At 42.9% G+C, this 21,920-nt stretch overlaps 1 protein-coding gene across 2 annotated transcripts; it reads left to right on the forward strand.

Moving 5' to 3' along the window:
• The first annotated feature begins 8,187 nt into the window (after window positions 1–8,187).
• On the forward strand, window positions 8,188–20,992 carry LOC147312762 (sine oculis-binding protein homolog). 2 transcript variants are annotated; one of them, XM_086264407.1, is made up of 7 exons: window positions 8,188–8,468; window positions 11,157–11,286; window positions 11,563–11,757; window positions 12,773–12,924; window positions 14,177–14,272; window positions 14,440–16,386; window positions 18,595–20,992. In XM_086264407.1, exons 1-6 carry the CDS (start codon window positions 8,376–8,378, stop codon window positions 16,375–16,377), a joined length of 2,604 nt encoding a protein of 867 aa, XP_086120533.1. In that variant the 5' UTR covers window positions 8,188–8,375; the 3' UTR covers window positions 16,378–16,386; window positions 18,595–20,992. The 2 variants fall into 2 exon arrangements, with proteins under 2 accessions (XP_086120533.1, XP_086120535.1); XM_086264409.1 differs by having other exon boundaries at window positions 14,461–16,386.
• The last annotated feature ends 928 nt before the right edge of the window (window positions 20,993–21,920 follow it).

A 21,920-nucleotide genomic window follows, 5' to 3' on the forward strand; every position in this document is an offset into this window, starting at 1 on the left:
TCATATTTTTATCTATAATATATTATTAACATTATTATCCCCCCCCCCCCCCCCCCCCCCCAAAAAAAAAAAAAACCCCAAAAAAACTGCTAATAGTATTTTTAACCTGGAAGGTCAAAATTAAATGGCTAATACACTGGTAAGTGTTTATTAACTGTTTCATTTATATACCATAATGTACTATTATGCAGTTTCTTTATGTGTGTTGCCTACATCCTGTACCAGTGCTACAGGTACAGGACAAACCAGGCTTTCACTTCAACACTGTTCTCACTTTTTATCATGCCCAAAAGCTTGTTTTGAAGCTTACTGAATCTGCTACCTGATGGTTTTCTTCTTCATGGTTAAGCCAACTAAAGGCCAGTTAGCCAACCAGGTGTTAGGTGTAACACCTATCTACATGTTAGTCTCAGATTAACAACATCAGGGGTTCAAAACCATTTTCTGATAAGAGCAGAGCCAAAATTTTCACTTAGAAAAAAATACTAAAGTCATATGAATGTTTAATAACTGAAGTTTTATCTGACATAAATACTGAACCTCTGAAAAGATGCTCTTTTGCTCCCTTTGTTACGAGATCTGTTTGAAACCTGACACAAGGCAGCCAGGCTGAGACCATATTAAAAGAAAGGGGATCTAATATCAGTCATTACCTCGTGAAAACACAAAAATGCACACCTTTATCTGTGTTCAGAAGCAGTCGTGACTATTCATTCATAAACTCTTGGATCCGGTGTGGCAGCATAGTGCATAGTGAAAAATGTTCCATGTGATATCAACAGTTGCTTTTACACAACAAAGAAACACATGAAAGAGAAGAGCATGTGTGTGGGTAAGAAGTGGGGCAGAGTGTGGGACATTGTCCCTGCAACAATGGTGAATGTCTGAATAATTCATCACCCTAATCAATGATTAAATGTCTGCTGGGTGTTACGCCTTACACTATGACACAGGTGACTGTATGCTAAAGGAATAAACAGTGAGTCAAACACTTAGAAAATACGGAGTAAAGCTGGGAGGGAATGGATGCTACTGAAGCATCTGGTCTGATCCATAATAGTCTTTCCCTGTGCCTTGTTTGTTTTGAAGATTTGCTCCATTTCTCAACTTTTTATTTTACTAATCACTGCTGTGTAGACAAAATTTAATTGTATTTTTATGGTAAAAGCTTACATGATGTTGGTAATACCTTGCGTCTAAAGAGTCTTTTCGAATAACATCAAAGTGATGATCTTGATGTTATCAGAAGCAGCAATCCTGGTTTATTCAGAATAATAAGGAAGGACTAAAAACAATAAAGCAAAACAAATTTGCTTTTTCACCAATGGGAAGGGCTTTATATGAGTGGCTTAGTCACCGCTGATAGGTTGAAAATGAAAAAACAATAAAAAGCCTTTTGTGGGATAAGGCTGGCATATCTTTTTCTAGATGTTTGGTTTTTAGCTTAGGGAATTGGTTAATTCCCTGAGGCAAATATGCATACAAATATATATGAGGCTGTAATGACTCAGCCAATCTATTCACACTGGAATGACTCAGTCATCTATAAAACATGTAAAATAAGGCACTGTCATGGTTTGTGGTTTGCATTTTAGCAAGTGGTTTTTGAGATCTTGTTAAAATTGATAGAATTACAAATGCAGAAAAGTACCATCAGATTATGATCCACCATGCAATACCACCTGAAAAGTATCATGACATTGATCCCAAACACATTGTTAAAGATCCCAGGTGGTCCAAAATACTGATTTTCAAGCTCATTAGAATCCTACAGACTTTATTTTTGCACCATGTGCTATATTTTCATGTATGTTTGCACATTTTTCAATAAATTACTGCACTAAATCCCCCTCTTCCTGGCAAAATATAAAGAAATGTGGCTGAGTTTTGGACAGTACTATATATGAAGTCAGCAGTCTGCAAAACGTTTTCAAGTACTGAAGGTGCGAAAAAAGTATAACTGTTGGAAATGTATCATTGAAAGTCTTAGCGTCACTGTAAAATCATGACTTCAGCTGCATTATGGGAAGAAAAAGCCTCATTCGTTTTTGAGAACTTGCATTTGCAGACTAGTCTGTTGGGGGATATTAAACAGATAGATCCGGAACAGGGATGTTAAAAGAGAGGCGAGACCGAGCGTGAGGAGAGGTTAACAGTGCAGAGAGGATTGAGAAACAATAGACTGGGCTAATGAGTCATGCGGCTGGCTTTACTGGTGCTGAGGCATTTCCGAGCCACACGCTACTCTCTGTCATCGTAGGGGCACGCTCGTATGTGATGTGTTGATTTTTTTGCCTTTGTTGGTAGCTTTTTTTTTGTTTGCCAGACTAGCAGTGAATAACAGAAAGCTACAAAAACCTCAAAAAGGAAATGGATAAATGGAATAATAAGGTATAAATCTGAAGCTTCGTGTACAAATAATGACGCCCCTAAACGCACAATTTCAAATGGGATAATAGAAGAGCTGACTTTAGGTTTAATTAAGTTTAATTAAATCTGTTGTTCATGTATTCCCCAAGAGAGCATATTTAGAAAAGAAACATTTCTTGTATTGAAAACATTAAATATTCAGAAAATATTTCAGTTAGAATCATATGAACTTCAATTGATATTGTGCCTCCACAGTTATTATTCTATACTCTGCAGCTGTTGGTGAATTAAGCCACAGACAAGACTAGACAGTGTTAAGTAACAGCCAAAGGCCAAACCTGTTTATGTACATAATCAAATTTGACATTGTGTTCCCTGGAGAGGTCTTTGACATCATCTTTTTTCTTTCAGATATTGACGGATAAAAATAATGGTATTCAAACTTCAGACTGAAATAACCCATTTGTGCATGTTATCAGCTGTTGCACGGCCTCCCTCCCTCTTATAAACTCAAAATTGAAGACTCATCATCCATCTGTCTAAATGTTGTTCGTCACTAGAGCACCATAGGGGCTGATATTGTTTTGTATCCAGTAGGTAAGTACTGCTCTGGCACAAATCCAGAGTAGATCTTTAGGGGCACAAGGGAGTGCTGAGTCCATCTCTCTGGCCTGCAGCTCAGCAACTGCCTGTCTCGACTGCCTGGCAGCTTAGTAATGATGAATAAAATAGCACCACACCCTTTAATTCTATACACTGCACAAGGATGATAAATGGCCTGCACGTTTGGAGGCGGGAAAACCAAAGGATTAGATAGAGTTGGTTAAATGTTTCCTCAGGAAAGTTAGCCATGTTACAACAAAATGAGAATCAAAGAAGCGATTACAGTTGTAGTTTTTCATAATTTATTGTACATTTTTGTTTCTTCATTGATCTTTACGCAAACTAATAAACAGTACAACATTTCCATTTATACAAAATATAAACTATAAGGGGGAATTGTAACATCAACCCTTCCCATATGGTTTCACATACACTCATTTCCTGCACCTAACCGTTGGATGAAGGGAGCAAAGGTGTCAATCAAACCCTCATTGTAAAAGACCACAGCTCTTTAAAAATCACAAGGCAAAACTGACACATCGTGTGGCAACTTTTTTGCTACATACATCTCAATGACATTTCTAATAAAAAGACTGAAGAGCCATTTTTTTTTGTTTTGTTTTGTTTGTAAAACCAACTAAAGAGGTCATCTGGCTCATACTTTTTTCTCAAACCTCCTACTGCCAAACTTTAACAAACAAAACACATTGTGATATTGATTGCCAGGTCGATTAGAAGCCACAAAAAGAACCTCTGTACACTCAAGTGGTCCGCATTTCAATCGAGACACGTGACATGAAAACCCGCAGCCCTGAGCATCTCCAAAATGTGATGGCATGACTAAGGAAATGCAAGCCAAAAAGGGAAGCTGGATGCACCACTGTTCCTTTTGAATCCTGAAGGAAGTTGGATTGGTGATGATCTCCTGCTATAGGCTAAACCCCCCTTTTGTTAAAAGAAATGTCTTGACTTACATACTTTTTAGCATTACTTAAGGAGGACGTAGAAAGGTTGCAGAGCCCATCCATGTTAGTCTTGTGGTCTCTGAGAGAGGCTGGACTGCATGGGATAATGGGGTGGGAGGTGAGGAGGAGTGTTGAGGCAGAGAAGATGGGGGCTGTGGGCTCCGGGCTTCAACAGTAGCTTTGGAGGAGAAAGGCTGCCATGATGAAGGGGATCAAGAAAGTGAAGGTGCATGTGTGCAGTGAGACGCCCGCTCCAGTAGTGGAGGTGGAGTTGGTTGGACCGCCAAAGGTGTCTGTGGCCGTAGTAGTGGTAGCGTTGTAGGTGGAGTTCCCCCCTGCTGTCATAGCTGTGCTGTTGTTGCTGGCTGCCATTGCAGTCCAGGAGACCATCTGTTGGAGGAAGGAGAAGTAGAAAAAAAGAGGATGCAGAGTGAGAAATTTATTTTTCCAACAAATGTAAACTTCCCTCAGGCTTTTTGACGAACATTGAAATAAGGAAGTTAGATTCAAAAGGAAAAAAAACTTTATGGCAAAATCAATTCATTAAAATGTAAGTCTGTGTTTACAAAAAGTTTTCTTTTGCAACACTTTACTCTTCTTTACAACATAGCAGGATTGGTTAGTGACCAAGAAGAAAAGAGAGACCAAGGTTCTGTGCTTGAGTGTCATGTTCCCTATGGCAGACTGCATCTAAAAGAAACTTTAGATTCTTCCTCCACCTTTGCATAATGTAGACAGCAAGCAGCACCTGAATCATTAATCCACCCAAGCACACGCTCATTAAGAAGTAAAAAGTGAAAAAGGGGAAAACATACAAATAAAAAAGGACAATAGTTTAATGAGCCAAAGATACGCCACAAATTTGGAAGATGACTGACTCATGTTAATTTCCCAAGAGATCTCCATGTCTAGCCGGCTGTAATCCAGACTATCAGCCGCTTTATATAATGTCTTAAAACACGACTAAAGTTAAACAAACTACACAACTATTTTTCACCCCCATCAATGAATAAAAACACAATCCCCCAAGCCCTTAAAAAACACACTCCCACTACTCCCTGCTGACTAAAATCAATCCCACAGCTAAAATGCTGTTTAAATGTAACATAAAGATCATTTTACCTGTGTTGATAAACATATGGCGAGCAAAACCACTCCTAGCTGAACATTCGTCATTTTGCACATTTGTTTTTTCTTTGTAACCTGGCCAGATGGTTTACGATGCTCTCAGACGCTGCTTCTCTCTAATGTGGAGGCTGGATCAGACAGAGCTTTTTATACCAGCTGCAGGTCTGTGACGTTAAGGTCCCTAGCGGTGTGCTAGGGACAACGCTAGGGATAGTGTTTTAAAATTTAATATAATAACCTAAGGTAATTTGGCCAGAATAACGCAATAATGGCTCGTTTTAAGCTTATTATAAATACAGTATTTTTCGGAGAGGTGGGATTGGCGCGCATGCTCCGTCCCGATCCCGAGTTTGCCTACTTTGTGTGCCTGTGTAAAAACCTTGCTCAGCGGCTTGTTGAACATACTTCGCTTTTACCACCGCAGGGAACAAACTCTCTGAACACTTGAATAAACCTCCACACTTTTCCTGCATGTTGCCATGGTGACGGGCTGCTGATGGGGTCGGGCTGCTGATTTGGGCTTTCCCTGATTTTTGATTATTGAGATGTCTGTTGTGAGCTGAAGAATGTGGTGCTTTGTTCAGAATTTTACTGTTCCCGGAGAAAAAAGCGAAAAAAATTCAAACTGATAAATGAATAGTGTCCAACCTGTTGAGCAGTCGCTGCACGTTTGATAAAATAATTGTGGCAACAGCGACGCCTAGTGTTCAGGGTAAAAGCTTTCCCTCATAGAGGCCGTGTCAAAGCTTTCAGAAAAACTATTAAATATCTGGACTTCTCGAAATTTTGTTCTAATAGATAAAAAAAAATCATCTATCTATTTATTGCATTTTTGTATTCATTTTGTATTAAGTTATAGACTATAAAATCAAATCCTTAACCCAGACCTATCCTCCTGTTGCTTCACAGTATATCTATCTATCTATCTATCTATCTATCTATCTATCTATCTATCTATCTATCTATATATATATATATATATATATATATATATATATATATATATATATATATATATATATATATAGTCAGTTTTTGTTGTTATGGCTGTTGTTTTGCTTCTCCATGCAGAGTAAAAGTAATGCTGGAATATCTATATAATTACCCTAACTGCTTAGGCAAATGTGAATATAATGACAAATTAAGTCATTTTCCATGGTACACGTCGGTGTATTTAGCCAGGCTTGTAACACAGATGCCCCTATCATGATGACTATATTTGCATGTAATTTGATGCAGGGAAAACACCGGGCTATATTCACTTGCACAATTATTCAAGACTAATGGGTAGACGTCGCCCTCTGTCGGCGAGGACACACCACTAAACCACAAGGGGGATCAAACTTTTATGTCCCTCCATTAACGCTGAACACAGACACCAAAATTGTCGTTTTCTAAATTGCAGGGTATACGTTCGCTTTAATCATGTGACCGTGTACGGTAATGCAAGTAACGGTACACAAAGTGGATAACTTTTTATGATTCGCTCCAGATGTTGAGGATTGTAACTTTAGACCTAAAGACTTTCTCTAGTCCTCTGTCATTTGTGCAAGTGGATTCTTGAGGGAATAGTGAGGCGCTCTTATTCCAGCTTTCACCCCCACCAGAGGAACCTAAAGGGACAACGCTCCCTGCAGAGGCACCAGATGTGCGCTGTTATGGGGAGCAAGGAGGGGGGTGAGGCATCAGATAAGCCCTGTTCCCAAAGCCGGGACGGATCGAGTATCATCATCGGGGGCGAAACCCAAACCCTGCGCAGTGGGTCGGATTTCTGTTTACACGAGCGTGGTCCCTGGATTCCTCAAACCAGAGCAGACCAGAGGTAAACTCGAGACAAGGAGGGGGGAAAAAATTCTGAATTATCCCTCTTGTCACGGCTGTGTCTGTACCTGTCTGTCTCTCTGCACAGAGCTCGGCGACACTGTGAGGTCTGCGAGACAGAGGCTTTCAATGATGCAGAAGAGCAATGGAAACCAACTGTCCTAATGTAGGCCATACTGCACTGTTAACGTGTTAATGGACAAAATGAGGAAAATTGTAGTAAAGTTATAAAATAAAAGTTGTTACAGCTAACGAATTGAATTTGTTTATGTGCGTAATGCAATCAGATAACCTCAATGCTTTCATTACCAGCAGAGAAACTTGATACGGAAATAAGTTCTTTGGCCTTCGCATTAGCGATAAACATGTGGGAAATGTTTACATTCATCTGTGCGCAGACATACACGAACAAACGACTCTTTTTTTGTGCAAATCCTGTCCTCGGGCATTTGGCACTTTTCCTCAAGCCCAGATTGCTCAGAGGCCAAATGTGGACGTTTTATGTGTTGCGCGCACACGCTCGTACACAGACTGGCGCGGATCAGACGGATGCCATTTGAGAAAGCTCCAAACATTCTGGTATCTTTTTTAACTCGCAGCGCTCTTTTCATCTCTTTATTTTAAGACAAGAGTCTAGAGACAGTGTTTGTTCTGTGCCCCCTCAGATAAAACACAGTCTTTGCATTCCTTATGAAATGTATCTGTTGAGATTTGGGAGGGGTGGGTGCCAGGTGTTGGGTTACATCAAATCAAAGCCCTCCCCTCACAGAGAGCGCACGAATGAGACCGGTAACCAGGCGATGCACCTTTCATAATAAAAGCTGAAGGGGAAACATTAAGTAACTGATAACATATAATTTTGGCCAATTAATCTTTACAAAACAAATGACATAATAAACCTTAGTAGGTTTTGAACAGAGTTAATGAGCTTTGAGAGAGCACCGTGCTATGATGTAATTAGTTTTTTATATTATACCAACACTGCAACATTCAAATATTGCAAAAACCACCAAATGCAATTAGATTGATGAGAAACTTTTTGCTGGTTCATGTTTCAGTCAAGTTAAAATACTTCTCGCAAGAGTGTTTAAAATTTGGAAACCAAATTTTTCGCGGGGACGCAAATCATTGGCGTAATTGTGTTTTTGTTTTTAATTGCGGATTCGTTTCTAATATGCTTTCAAGAAACAGTTGACAGTTGTCATATTTTGAAAATCCAAAGCGGAAGACCTATGTTGGTTTTCCGTAGAAACTTGACAGAAGTGGGAAAGAGGGAGTTGAGATTGTTCAGCGGCGGACACTCCAGCGCACAGTGCACGCATGTTCAGTGGACTTCAGTGGTGTGAAGCCTCAAATGAGGGACTCGGACGTCCGGGAATGACAGCCGCTGTCACCAGGAGTGACAGCTTTCATTCTGAGATACTCCACTGAAACTACTCCAGCCGACACTCAACACTGATCCGCAACGGATCCAGCCAGACCGGGACTATGCCAGAGATGGAGAAAGGGAGACCACCGGAAAATAAACGCAGCAGGAAACCCGCGCACCCCGTAAAGAGGGAAATCAACCAGGAGATGAAGGTGAGAGTGGGTTTGTGTGCCACTGAAAAATTATTATTATTATTATTATTGTTATTGTTATTATTGTAATCAGATGAGACGGGGCGATAACTTCTTTGCGCACACGTCTTCCAGCACACAGCAGCGAGTGAGTCAGCTACGCACAAATCAGTGCGGGGAATACTATCAAAAAATATATATGCTTTTAATGAATGCTCGCTTTCTGTCTTTTATGTAAGCAATTATATCCTACTGCGTGAAGCTGTATTGCAAAATAAGAAAAACCTCGAAAGTTTTCATCTTTAGGAAGACAACTGGAAAATATCAATAAACGTGTTTATAAATACAAGTTGAAACAGACGCAAAGACAGACACGGGATTTTCTGATTATATAAATGTTAGTGCTGAAGAGTAGTCTGACCTCTGCCTTCTTGTGACGCCATGTCAGGCCAGCTGTGGCCGGACGCGCAGTCTTGTCCAGCGGAGATCCAGATGTGCGTCAATTCTTCCCCGCTCCTGCGGTGCGCTCACTTGCTGTACCACAGAGGCTTGCCCCCATGAAAAAGAGACAGGGCATCTATATTCTTTAAATAGCCCCGCTCCTTGGGAAAGCTCTAAAATCACTGTCACAGGCTGTTAAAGAATGCAAACATCACATTAAACGAAAGCTCCCGCTTGAAGTGCTCACTGATGACATGTCATTTAAGAATCTCCCCACTGTTCTTTGAGTAGAAGGAGAGCCACTGCATAGGCAGTAATAAGTTAAATCACAGTAACAGGCAGGATTCCCTCCCACTATTATGAGCCTGTTACTGCATGGAAACTAATCCATGGGTTGTCTGCTTTGTTTGGGTTTGGACACTGGATATTTGAGACTGTTGACTGTGGTGGGGTAAGGAATACTCGAGGCTTCTTCAAGCTGAAGCTGAGAAATAAAATTTGAAAAAGTCATTTTCTTAGGGGGGGGGGGGGGGGGGGGGGGGGGGGTCGTATTCTGGCCTTCGTGAGAGAGGAAATGTGCTCTTTTTGTGTAAGTGGTTTGGATTGTAGCGTTTGATATCCAGGGGAGGTGTAGAGTTACATCTTAACTAATTTTAATCAAAACATGTGAAACGCTATCCCCGCTTGATGTAAGCCTGCCTGGGCTGAATCTCAGGGTCGGCCCCAGTTTGTTGCCTTTGGCTGCAACTCTCTTTGTGGTTTGGGATATGGCTTGTCACTCTCGCAAAGCAGATGTTTGTCTAAACTGCCAAAAAGAAACAAAAACAACATTGTGGGAAGTGGAGGGGTGGGTGAAGAAAAAATATTGCCCGTCTTTTCGTTCACAAGAAGAAAAAAAAAAGAAAGAAGTGGCACTGGGTTGTTTGTGTAGATACGGTAGGAGAGTTGCCATCAGTGTCGAACTTCTGGAGAACATCAAGATATCAAAATTAGGCATGATGGGAAGCATATAAGATTCAAATTATCGGGTAAAATCCCATAAGATGTGCAACTTAAAAACTGGTCAAATGATGAAAAAGCAGGGGGTTGGGGGGGGGGACTGTGGAGGAAATACAGGCAGGAAGGCTGGCAAGCTGAGTTCTAGCTCAGCTGAGGTCCGTCCCAGTGTTGTCTTTGTAATACATCTGTTTCAACACCACATTCGGACCTACTCCCTCCACGTCAGACCCCGAGCACGGCACCAGACACCCGATACTTGACTTTAATCATCGTTAGGCATATTTAGCTGGATATGATACCTCTGCTTGCACTCACCCACACACTCTCCCAGACACACACACAGCAGAAAGTGAGCAAGCGAGGGAGAGATCCATTTCTTTGAGGCCCTAGTGCAGAACAGAGGTCGGAGTGAGGAAAGCAGGGGAAAGAATGTGCAGTCAGTACTACAGCACTACAACACCACCACCACAGCAGACTGGCTGTGCTGGAAAAGGGTGAAACCTGAGAGGCCGTGCTGTGTCGGGTGTCAGGGCTGGAAGGTGCTGGGATGGAGGGGAGGATGGTGAAGATGGAAGGTGGCGGGGGGGGGGGGGGCAGAAAAAGAGGCAAAGGGAGGGACAGGGAAAGCTGGAGAAAGAGAGAGGGAGAGAGTGGTGGACATTGGAAAGAGAAGAAGAGAGCAGAGTGGGGCATTTCCGAGAACCGTGGGACCTGGCTGTGGTGTAGGGTGTCCCGCTCTGATTTCTGCCCATTCTGGATCAGGTTTCTCCTCCAATCCAGTTCTTCCAAAGCCACAGAGAGAGGTGGGTGGATAAAGAGAGAGACCTTTGTATTTTTTTTTCATCTGGTCGTAATAAAAAAAAAAAACTGAGACCACACATCCCATCTGTGGAGAAAAGTTTTCTTTCTCCCTCTTTTTTCCAATTAAAAGAGATAAACAAAGGATGATTCATAGATTTCACACTGGTGTTAGGTTTTAAACCTTTCCGTCTCAGATTTAGCAAGAGTAAACAACTTGAATACATCATGGAAAAAGTGTCATACTGTACTCCTCTGTGCCCCTATTCATTTCTCCAACCAGGCTGTGGCTGAGAAAGAATCGCTCACATTGATTCAGAGAAGGAAGGTCTGATTATGTTTAACATAGGATAAAAATGTCCATTAATAACCTGTAGATGCATGCTGACAATTTCCTATTTGTAGGCAGGCATAGCTCAGTTATCCATATGCGTAGATTATCACTAATCACTGATTTCTTTTCTCATGCAGACTTTTGCAGAAAGCACCATGAATGAACTCCTTGGATGGTACGGTTACGACAAGGTAGATCTCAGAGATTCAGAGGCCAACGAGATCAGAAACTACAGAGAACGGCGTCAGCATGTGTCTGTGCTGAAAGGTGAGGGCGGCCGTCGAGGGTTCACTATTGGTGCAGTGTTCTTAAATTTACGCTAACAGGTTCTGCAGGTTGTAATGCAGACATTGAGTCACTGCACAAATCTGCTAAACATAACTTCCTGTAGTCAGAACTTCTCGAGTTTCATTCATTCAGATACATCTGTTGTTTGTGAAAAAGTTATTATAGTATCATGTAGGCCGTATTGCAGATTTGCTGCACGGTGTAACGTTACTCGACGAATTCAAGTTAACACTGGAATCTGTTTGTGTCTTGCAGAAAACTCTTTGCCAAAACCCAAAAGCCTGGACACCAAAGTCAGCCACTTGGTCCTGCCGAACAAGAGCGGAGAGAGAGAGTGCTCCGGCATCCCGTCTTCGTCACCCTCCTCTTCCTCAACAAGCTCATCCTTGACGACCCCAAAGGAGCACAAGAGTGCCCCTGTCATCGTCCCCCTTATAAAGCCATCAGCAGGTAGCAGGCTGTAGGGGCAAACATGAGGAGATTAAATGTTGATTGTTGTGCGTTCCTTATACATATGCTTTTAGTATTACTACCCTGATGATTAGTTTGATATTCATGTGCTAGCACGTCAGAGTGTAGTGTCAAGCTCCAGAAGACGGTGCAGGTTCAGTTTTTACCTACTAGACTCCTGAGCAATGATAAAGAGACATCCCTGCTAGGTGCAGTAGTTTGAGCTTGCTTTGGTGCCTCTTTCGGTAATTATATTATATATAAAATTATTATAGGTAAATATATAATAATTATGTATATTAAAAATTAGATTCTTTTACAAAATAAAGAGAAATTCTGTGTGCTACAAGCTCTGAAAAAGAGAGATAACCTGTAAAGTGTCCCGTGATATAAGCCACGTTTGCCACAAAGGTAATAACTGTGTAATAACAGTCTGAGATAACTCAGCATGCAATTATGGTGCAATGCAGTAAGCATTTGTAGCCTATTAAGAGTAAAGTAAGTTAAACAGAAGAACTAATGCTGCTGCACCTTTTTATACTGTGTAGACTGTGTAATTCTTCTGTTGTTTGGACTTTGTTTTTTTGAAAAACAAACACTACATATGGTAATAAATTGCGGCTTTTGCTTTTAGTTTGAAGGTTTTTGGCATCCCTGATTAACAATGCTTGAATTGTAAGTCTGTCGGTATTCTGCTGTACGATTAAAATGTACAGGAATATAAGCATAAAATGGGTTCACCCGTTACAGATGGATAAATAAATAACAGCGCTGTCATAGTGAAGGTTATAAGAGGGATGCAGCAAGATCTCTGTGTTCCCTGGAAGAATATTAATCTGAGATTTATTCAGTGTGAGGTACATCCATACAGGAAGTTTAGATCACAGCTGGATGCGCGCTGTTTAGTGCGCTCTCCTTTGTGAGACTAAAAAGCACCCAGTTGTAGCTGTTTCACACTATTCTTGTGCTTTTAAGATTATCTAACATAGCTTTTCTTCTGATTTCCCTCCTGCAGTGGAAGATGTACAAAATGTGCAGATAGTATGTGTGTGGTGCCAGAAGGAAGGTGTAAAACGCTACTCTCTGTGTATGGGATCAGAGCTCAAGAGCTTCTGCAGTGAGAAGTGTTTTGCTGCCTGCAGACGGGCCTACTTCAAACGCAATAAGGTTAGTATATATAATGTACTGCACATTATCATTACATTTGAGGGTCAAAAACAATTCATGTTGGCCTCTTCTTGGTGAGGTGTTGTAAATCCTGGTATCTGTATGATAATGAGTAATCTGTAAATTCAGTAGTCAGTCTGACACAACCATATACATTTAAGCAAACACAGGTACTCTATATCCAGTTTGCCTCAGCCCTGGCACATCCCATCACACAAAGGGAAATGGGCATCAAGTGGTTTCTGGCAGGTATACAAACTAGCAGAAACAGATACTCCTGATCTCGTGAGGTCATTACTGATGGATTCGTTTACAGAAATTTAAAAAGGGTGGATCTCTAAGAACACAATTCCTAGTGCGTATGGTCGATCCAGTTTAGGAATGGTGGGAGGGAGGTCAAAGTTTGTGTGGGACACTTAGTATCAGTTTCGCGTTAATGGAGAAGGGACCAGCCATTAAGTGGCTTTGGTCTGGAGGACAGGAGTGCTGCAACGACAGAGAAACGCTCTGATGCGCTTGCTGTGATTTTTCAGCCTCCATTGCGACATGGATATACCTTCTGTAGAGGTACAGGGTGACAAGTAGCTATATCAGCTTTCACCCTCAGTGTTGTTTAGAGCGTGGTGGGTGAATTCACACAACAACGGAGACACAAGGGCGGGGGGGCTGAACAGACTGCGCGCAACAAGCCCTCTAGTTTTTCGGAGGCAGGGAGGAAAGCATTTCTGTTGGCTTGTTGCTGCTTGTCTGAGAGGAAGGCCAGGAGGCCTGGGGCGAGGTGTCCACTTTCAGTGCATACCTTACCTTCAGCTGCCTCATATTTCGTAACTCAACACGACTCAATGGGTCACAGAGATGGGGGAGCACTCAGATCCACATGAGATCAGCTTACATGAATCAAGAAGAATTTCCTATATTAATACTGGCAGAACCATTAATAATACGACAATACATCACCTGCATTATTTCCCCACTTGGCTGTAGAATTGTATCAGTTTCGCAACACAGCTTTTCTTTTGTTGCACTGACCTTTAGGGCTTGGTTGTTGCATGAAGCTCAGACTAATGCTATGCTTCATGACAAGGCGATTTATTTAAAACTATATTTTGTACTTGTTACGTAAGAAGCTCACATTTGGAGACCAGACACCGCAGAGTGATTCCAGTGTAGTATTTGTAGATGAACTGTTGTCTGAAACCTGACTGACGGTAGTTCATGTGATGTTTGTCACACTGTGGTTTTCCCCTGTCAGGCCAGAGATGAAGATCTCCATAGTGAGAGATCCCCTCAGCACCCCCATACAGAGGACTCGCCCAGACTGGTGCTGAAGATAAACACCAATGTCAGAGTAAGAGGACACTATCAATGCATCTTTTGTTTTCCACTGTGAGATATTAATATAAATATGCGATGAAAATGACAAGGTTTAACAAGCAGGAATAGTGGGGAAATCTTCTGTTTCTACACAAAGATCTGTTTTCACATACAATCTTTCACTCCAGTGACCCCCCACAGTCTCTCTCCCCTGTGCCACAGGTATGCGATTGGTGCAAGCATGTTCGTCACACTAAAGAGTACCTGGACTTTGGATCTGGTGAGGAGCGACTCCAGTTCTGCAGCACCAAGTGTCTGAACCAGTACAAGATGGATGTTTTCTACCGGGAAGCCCGCGCAGCTCTCACCAGCACCAGTTCCAGCCCAAACAGAACCAATCAGGAGGGGAGGATAGACAGCATTGTAGCTGGGCAAAAGCTACTCACTCCAGAATCTTGGAACAACAACAACAGTACTGGGGAAGCCCGTAATAGAAACCTCTCCCCTAAAGGGCCTGCACTAATCCGTGGATTAGGAGAATCCTCCATGTCTCCCTCAGAAGCATCCTCTTCTACTTCAAAAGTCCCTGTCTCTGGTCTAAGGACCCTAGAGAGATCCATCCAGCCTCCCCCACCTCCTTCAACTGTGGATGTGTCACCCCATCCTGCTTCCCTTCCTCCTCCACCTCTTCCTCGCCCCCCTCTGGAGCAAAAGCCAGTACCTCAAATCCCCATGCCCTTTATAAGGCCTCCCCTTCATGCTCAGGGCTTAAAAAGCCCCCTTGCCACTCCTCCCAGACATCCAGGCCCTCCTTCCAGCCCTATCCACAGAGCTCCGCACTCTCCTCACCTTCAGCCCCCTACTTCTTCATCCATGAATCCCCCTGGACTGATACACCCCTTCCCAGGAGCCTACTTTCCTGGCTTACACTCCCCTCCGCTGAATATGATGCCAAGAGGTCCTGTCCCAATGCCTCCCATGATGAACTTTGGTATTCCTTCTTTTAGCCCTCTTCTGCCCCAGCCCACTGTCCTGGTGCCTTATCCCATCATTGTACCCCTACCTGTCCCGATACCCATTCCTATCCCTATTCCAGTCCCCCCTAAAACATCCCTAGAAACTCCAAGTCACAGCGGAGTTATTCAGCCTGTGCCAGATTTGCTGGACAGGGCTCAATCCAGGTCTACCAGGCAATCTTCTCCAGAGACTTCTGAGGCAGACAGCAGACTGGTAGTCAGCAAAATGGGTGGAACTTTGCCTCAAGGGCTATCCTCACCAAGTGACCTGAACACAAGGGACACAGATTGGGTTAAATCAGAGAGGCCATTTCTGTCCCCAGCATCCACACCCCAAAGTGGAGCATCCTCCCCCAGAGCCCAGTCCAACGAATCCCCCTGCTCAGCCCCGGGGTCGGACGGGATAAATGAATATAAGCATCAGCAGACAGAGCGACAAGTCATCCAAAGGGTTCTGCAAAGGACTCAAGTGAAGTTAGAGCCCAGCACCAATGGAGTGGTGGACCTATCAGGGCTGGGCGAGTTGGGAGCTGGGCAGGTTAACAGGTCAGGGGTTCACAATATCATCAGACCCACACCTCCTCTGTCACCATCACTTTCACACGACACTGTCTTCCAGCACCAGGACTCCCATACTCCACCTTCTTGCACCCCAGCCAGCCCCAAGGAGTTCAACCATCCACATGGTGCCACATCCTCTGCCCAAAAATCTCAGGACCATGGTCAAAATGGGATGTCTTCTTCACCAACAACTACCACTCCGGACTCCCGACCCCAGAGATTACCAGCACCGCCCCCTGACCCGTCACTTAGTGAGCTGGAGGCTATCAAAGAGAACAAGTGTTCTGTTGTTAGCCCAGTGCGGGTTGAGGGGCAAGTTATTCTGTCAGAAGAGCCCTTAACAGTAGTCCGGGACATAGGAGAGGACTCTCATGTTTCTGATGAGGACCATGCCTACGCTCTGCCCACAGCGCCAAAGATAGGTGGGACCACTGGCCCATTGCTCTTGCCCAAACTCAGGGACAAGGGTAGTCTGCGGAGCCCTGCCAATGTGCCCAGTGCAATAGACATGGAGCCAGCTCTGAAGAGGAGATGTCTAAGAATCAGAGATCAGAATAAGTAGAGGATGGAGGTAAGAGATTCTGATGTAAAGTGAGGCAAAATTCAGATAGCACAGTTTTTAATGGCTTTTTTAATTTATATCTTGTAAAGACCAGAAGTCAGACTTACTGATACATCGGCAAGATAAATGTCACAGTAAACCAAGTTGACACCAACTTTTTTTGCATTAAACGCTCTGTGGTATTCCACATTGGTTTAAATAAAAACCAGCAATTATTTTTAAACACCATTTAACCAGGGACTGGAAAATGTGTGGACACACACATTCGCACATACAGAGGGCAAGCTTAATCACAGGTCTAACAGCATGCGCATGGTCACTAAACAGCATGGCGCCAAAGAGAGAGAATCCCAGTAACCTGGCACTCCCCAGTGCTCTAAGGTTACACCAGGGAAGGAGGTGGAGGGCACAGGCAGTGAGAGTCACTTTGAAAGGCGATCACTTCACCACAGTCTGACTGACAGTCACAATTCTTTGTTTGCATCGCAGCCTCTTCTTTAGGCTCCCATTTGCCAAGGTATGTGAGTATACGTCTGTTCTCAGATGGATGGAGAAAATGACTGTGGGAGAAAGTAGAAGGTTCATTGTATTGGACAAAGATAAATGGCTGCTGCTGAATCAAATATGTGACCTTGAGGTTATGAGTTAGCTTGTCCAGAATGACATTCACACAGAGAGATAGGTCAATTCTCCGTGTGACCATAAAGTCAAACTGTTGCTCCTTGCGGCCGTAACTACAAGGCAGTGCAGACATCTTTCTGGGGTGCTGTAGAGACAGAGGTGATTGTCAGGCAGACTACAAGGCGCGGCAATTTGAGAGTGAACCCTCAGCTGTGATAGAGCTCTGGGGCTTCATTAGGAAAACACAGGGGCAGAACCAGAGCGATCCGTTTACACATGACATAATGACACCCTGTTCTGGCTTTGGCTCGTACCTCTCATATGTAGAAGTTTCGAGTCCCCCCCCCCATCCCTTTTCAGTCATTTTCCTTTTCTTCACTTAGCACTGCTATCCTCTGCCAACCAGATGTTGTTGTTCGAATGCAGCAGGAAAGCCTCCTTACTTTGGACCAATCAAAGGCCCTCTTGATTTCACTTGTCACTAGTCCAAAGGGCTGTAACACCAGCCGTCATCCTCACCAGCTGGTATCTCATCATAACAAGATCATGTTACCATTTTACTGTATGTCCCGAGATTAATCCGCTGATATTACAGAGGTGGTTTAAATTTCACCTGGCCTGCTTTTCTCTCCATATTGCACTCCAAGCCTCAAAAGGTCAGGGGTCACCTTCGTAATTATGTTAAAAACGGATAGCTGTTGGTCGCGGATGCACGACATAAACCTTTATCTCATACTCCCAGATGTTTTGTGTTGAAGCACAACAAGATTTCCTTTCACTAAATGAGTTCCCACTTTACTCTGTGTCATTTGTTGTGGCTCCATGCATTGCCTTAGTAACCAATACATATGAAATCACAGTGTGCCGCTTGTGCTGTGCAGAAGGATTTATGGCCTTGTGTTGTGTGTAATGGGAGCTGGCTGTCGTATGTGAGTGACTTTAGCTCGCCACCTCTGTGCTCTGACCTAAACATTGCTGTCCTGTTCTATTGTCTGAACTGCTAAAAGTCTTTTAAAAAAAGAAGAAAAGTCTCCCACACTGACAGAGTCAGGAGCCAACTGGAGGATTTCACCTCAGGAAACAGCCAGTTTTTTTGTCTCAGTTTTCCTTGCCTTTATTTGGGATATTTTATAGCCCGTGTAATCCGATCCCACCACATGGGTATTCGCTGAGCGTTTGAAACTAAAACGCAATGGGACAGAGGGAGTACAGAACCCTGGTTTGGCCCTTACGTGTGTGCGTGTGCATGTGTGTGTGTGTCTGTTTGTGTTTAATGTGTGTGTTTGAATGAAAGCCTGTGTAAGTGTGTGTAAGAGAGGAAAAAAAGGCCAGATGTTCTTAGTTTGATTGTGCCCCGTGCAACAGTTATCTGAGTGTTGACATGACTAAAAGGTTCATTCTCAGTGTTTATATAGAAAGGGCAGATTAAGGAATGAGTGTCCAGGGTTGCAGAGGTTGATATAACATATGGTGTAAATGGAAATTGCACAGAATAAAATATATGATATCTCACAACTTACTTTGTCTCTCTTTCTCCCTTTCCTTCTTTCTGTTTCTTGTTTTTTTGTACTCCTACCCTGTCTATCTAATAAACAGACTCCCTGTTTAGCACTGTACGGCAGTGCTAGATTCAGTGCCATGCCCTCTTGTGGACAACACCAGTGCTAACACCCTCTAGCCTGTCCCTCAGCCTGTTGGCCCACCAGAGTGTTGCTCTGCCTGCAGACCAGCAGGGTGCCAACCCAGGAAGAAGTCCAGATGGCCAAGTCATCACAAGCCAACATGGGGGAAGAACACAACACAGTCACACATTTTGTCTTGGACCAAAAGGCTGTCGCTGGCTCGTGTGTGTTACATTGTGTTCAGCAAGCGCTTTAAAAGGAGCATCTCAGATCTTCTTCCTGTCTGACATTGCCCTAAAGTGTGTATGCGCGCATGAGTCAGTGTGGCAGCCCAGATGAGCTGCTCCTCCTCCTCCTCCTCCCCTCCCTGCTCCGCACAGCAGACAGGGCTCCGATCAGCCTTGTGTGGTCTTCTCAGATGGAGCCTGAACATGATCTCTTTCCAGGGGAAACGGTTTGTTTTCTCTGCCCGGCTTGCACAAAGAGCTGCATTGTTCCTCTCCCCATATCCCACGCTGACTCCCCACTCCAGGTTTTGGGTTACCTGGCCGACGGGGGCTCAGACTTCATCAGTTTTTTTATTTTTTTGACCGACAGCCAGGAATATAGTATACCCTTCTCTCCTCCACCTTTCCGCCCAATCTAAATACGGTACGCACCAGTTCTGAGGTTTTATCCCTCACAAGTGATTGCCTGTGATTCCCTACTCAGCTCACTTCCTCCAAGGGAAGAAAGACAGTCTGCTGACATTAAGACTTCATCCAGTTTACTCACTGACGAGAGTCCGGCCGGGCTGTTGAGACAGATGATGGAGCAGCCTAACAACCCTGGGGAGAGTCTCCTCCCCCTCCTCTTAAACAATGTAAACTTAAACTGAATATATGAGGGTACACCTACTGATACATAGTAGCTGAGATGGTCTGTGAACACTTTAGACGTCTTGATGACGCTGGTACATGAATGTGTAACGTACAGATCCTCATTCAATATTCACCTAATCTACCAAGTCTCTCATAGCAAATCAGAGTTTGAATCACTTTCACCACCGAATGCCATGCATGTTTCGTCCCTGCCATTCATGAATGAATGATCCTAATTCTGATTTTCTTGTGGATGATGCTGGTTTTGATCAGCCGTTTCTGAAAAGGAAAGCAACCTTGTAATATTACCAAATGTGGTATTATACCCAAAGGCATCAAATGCTGTAGTATGCAGCGATCAGTATTACAGTTCCCGCTATCAGGGATACCTATTGAGATTTGATCCAGCTAGATCACTTAGCAGCTTGTCAACACTTGTTCCTTTGCAAGATTTCAGTTTTGTAGTCGACACAGATACTATTTGATGTTATATTAACTTATGGATGAAGCATCTGTAGATTTTCACAAAAATGCTTTATTTCTTCTTTTTTTGTTTGTTTGTTTTGTTCTTTTTCTTTGATGATTTTCATTTTATGAGTGCCTGAACTCTCAAACGCCTCTTGTCCATATGTTAATATGCTGTAGCCCCACTAGAGGGCATTGTTTGCCTTTGTAACTTTGCACCTGAGCAGAAAGAACCAGGAGGCCATAAGACAGTCTGCTGAAACCCAATGCAATCTCCGCAAATCACTCAGTGCCATCAGACTGATGTGACTGATAAGCCAAGCAGACGGCTTTTCCTTTACATCTCGCCATTATTTTATCTTTAAATTCAAATATTGCCATTTGCCACACTCACAGCAGTGTCAAACCAAGGGTGCAGTCAGCTGCATTTCAACGCCTTTTAGTGAACAGCTCAGCACTCCCCTGAGTTAAACTAAGCAGTCCCTTTGACCTGCTTGATGCTAGAATACCGCCAGATGTGGCCCACCCCAGCCATCATTCCAAAATCACTTACCTATCCGTTTGTGGGCATGCGTGTGTGCATGCACGGATATGTGGCAACACATTTCACCGTCTCCTCACTCATTCCAGCCCACTTCCCCCACCACAGATCATGCCTTTAAGTCAGTGTCATTCTTGGCTGGTAAGGGGACTTTCTCGCTTGTATGGCGCAGTGATGACATCACTTCATACAAATAGCTGCAGTGTCAACAGGAGATCTCCGACTCTGACGGCAGAGGCCAAAAAGTAAACAATTCAAACTGCCATCATTAGTTTCACCATGTTTAATCAATGCCTTTCCTCACCTCACCCAGTATCTGTGTCACCTCAGAGTTTTGACAGAAAACCCGTTTTACCAGAAGTTTGGTTGCTTCTTGCTTCACCCAGAGGTACTTTCTGACCTTCCCTGTCAAAGTCACTATCTGACAAAATGTTTGTATTCAAATAAAGATTAAATAAGAGCATTGGTGAAGACCTCTTTGTAAAGTGAAATAAATAAAAGTTATTCTAAGATCAAAGAAACTTCTGCTGTTTGTTTTTTTAATTTATTTAAGTTTTTATTTTAAAAAATGTTGGGGGGGGGGGGGTTCTTCTTTTTTGTGAGGCATGTTGGTTTTGTAATTATTAAACTCGTCATACAGCTTTATAAACCGTGTGCTAACAGGTTCTGGTCAGTAAATGCCTATTTTTAGTGGAAGCCTTTCTGAAAGGCAACGCATCAACATTCCAGAAATAGTGGAAGTCGACCATCTTTGCAGTGACGGTAAATCAGATGAATGAGATAAGAGAGCAGGAATTCCGGCTTTGTGTGGACCTACTGGGAGCCGTGACTGGACGATTCTGGGAGGGCAGCGTTGGGGGGGGGGGGGGTGTTAACTTCCAGGTTTTCAAGTTAGGGGTTGAAACTGCAGGACGGAAGTTTTCCACAATAATAACAGGGCAGGGGATATGTGCGGGACTTGCTTGCAGGAAGTCACCCACAATTAGGCAGCACAAACCGGATGTAAAAACTATCCTATAAAATAAAGGCATTAAACAACCGAAAAAAACCCGCTATAAAATAATAATGATCATCATTATCACCATCATCATTATTATTATTATTATTATTATTAGTGATATTAGTAGTAGTAGTATTAACTTTATTCAATCAAGTTAAAATGATATTAATAGAAATGTTATAGAAACGTTTCTAAATGACCTTGAGAGGTTATTTAGGTTATTTATGAAAGATGATTTATCATTCACTTGTTTTACTGTCCATATGTATGGACAAAAAAGATTTGCAAGGTTTGGAAAAAGACAATTTCATAATGATTGATATCTTCCCAGATTTTTATAATTTATTTAGTCTTATTTAAGTCTTCGCCTTAAGATTTACGCAGTTTCTCACGACTTTTATGTTGATAGTTGCAACCGGAAGTCAAACTTGTGT

Source organism: Aulonocara sp. 'chitande type north' Nkhata Bay, linkage group LG15, assembly GCF_057382095.1.
Source record: "Aulonocara sp. 'chitande type north' Nkhata Bay isolate Kocher_YH1m ecotype deep benthic linkage group LG15, A_spYH_male_GT1.1, whole genome shotgun sequence".
Taxonomy (NCBI): Eukaryota; Metazoa; Chordata; class Actinopteri; order Cichliformes; family Cichlidae; genus Aulonocara; species Aulonocara sp. 'chitande type north' Nkhata Bay.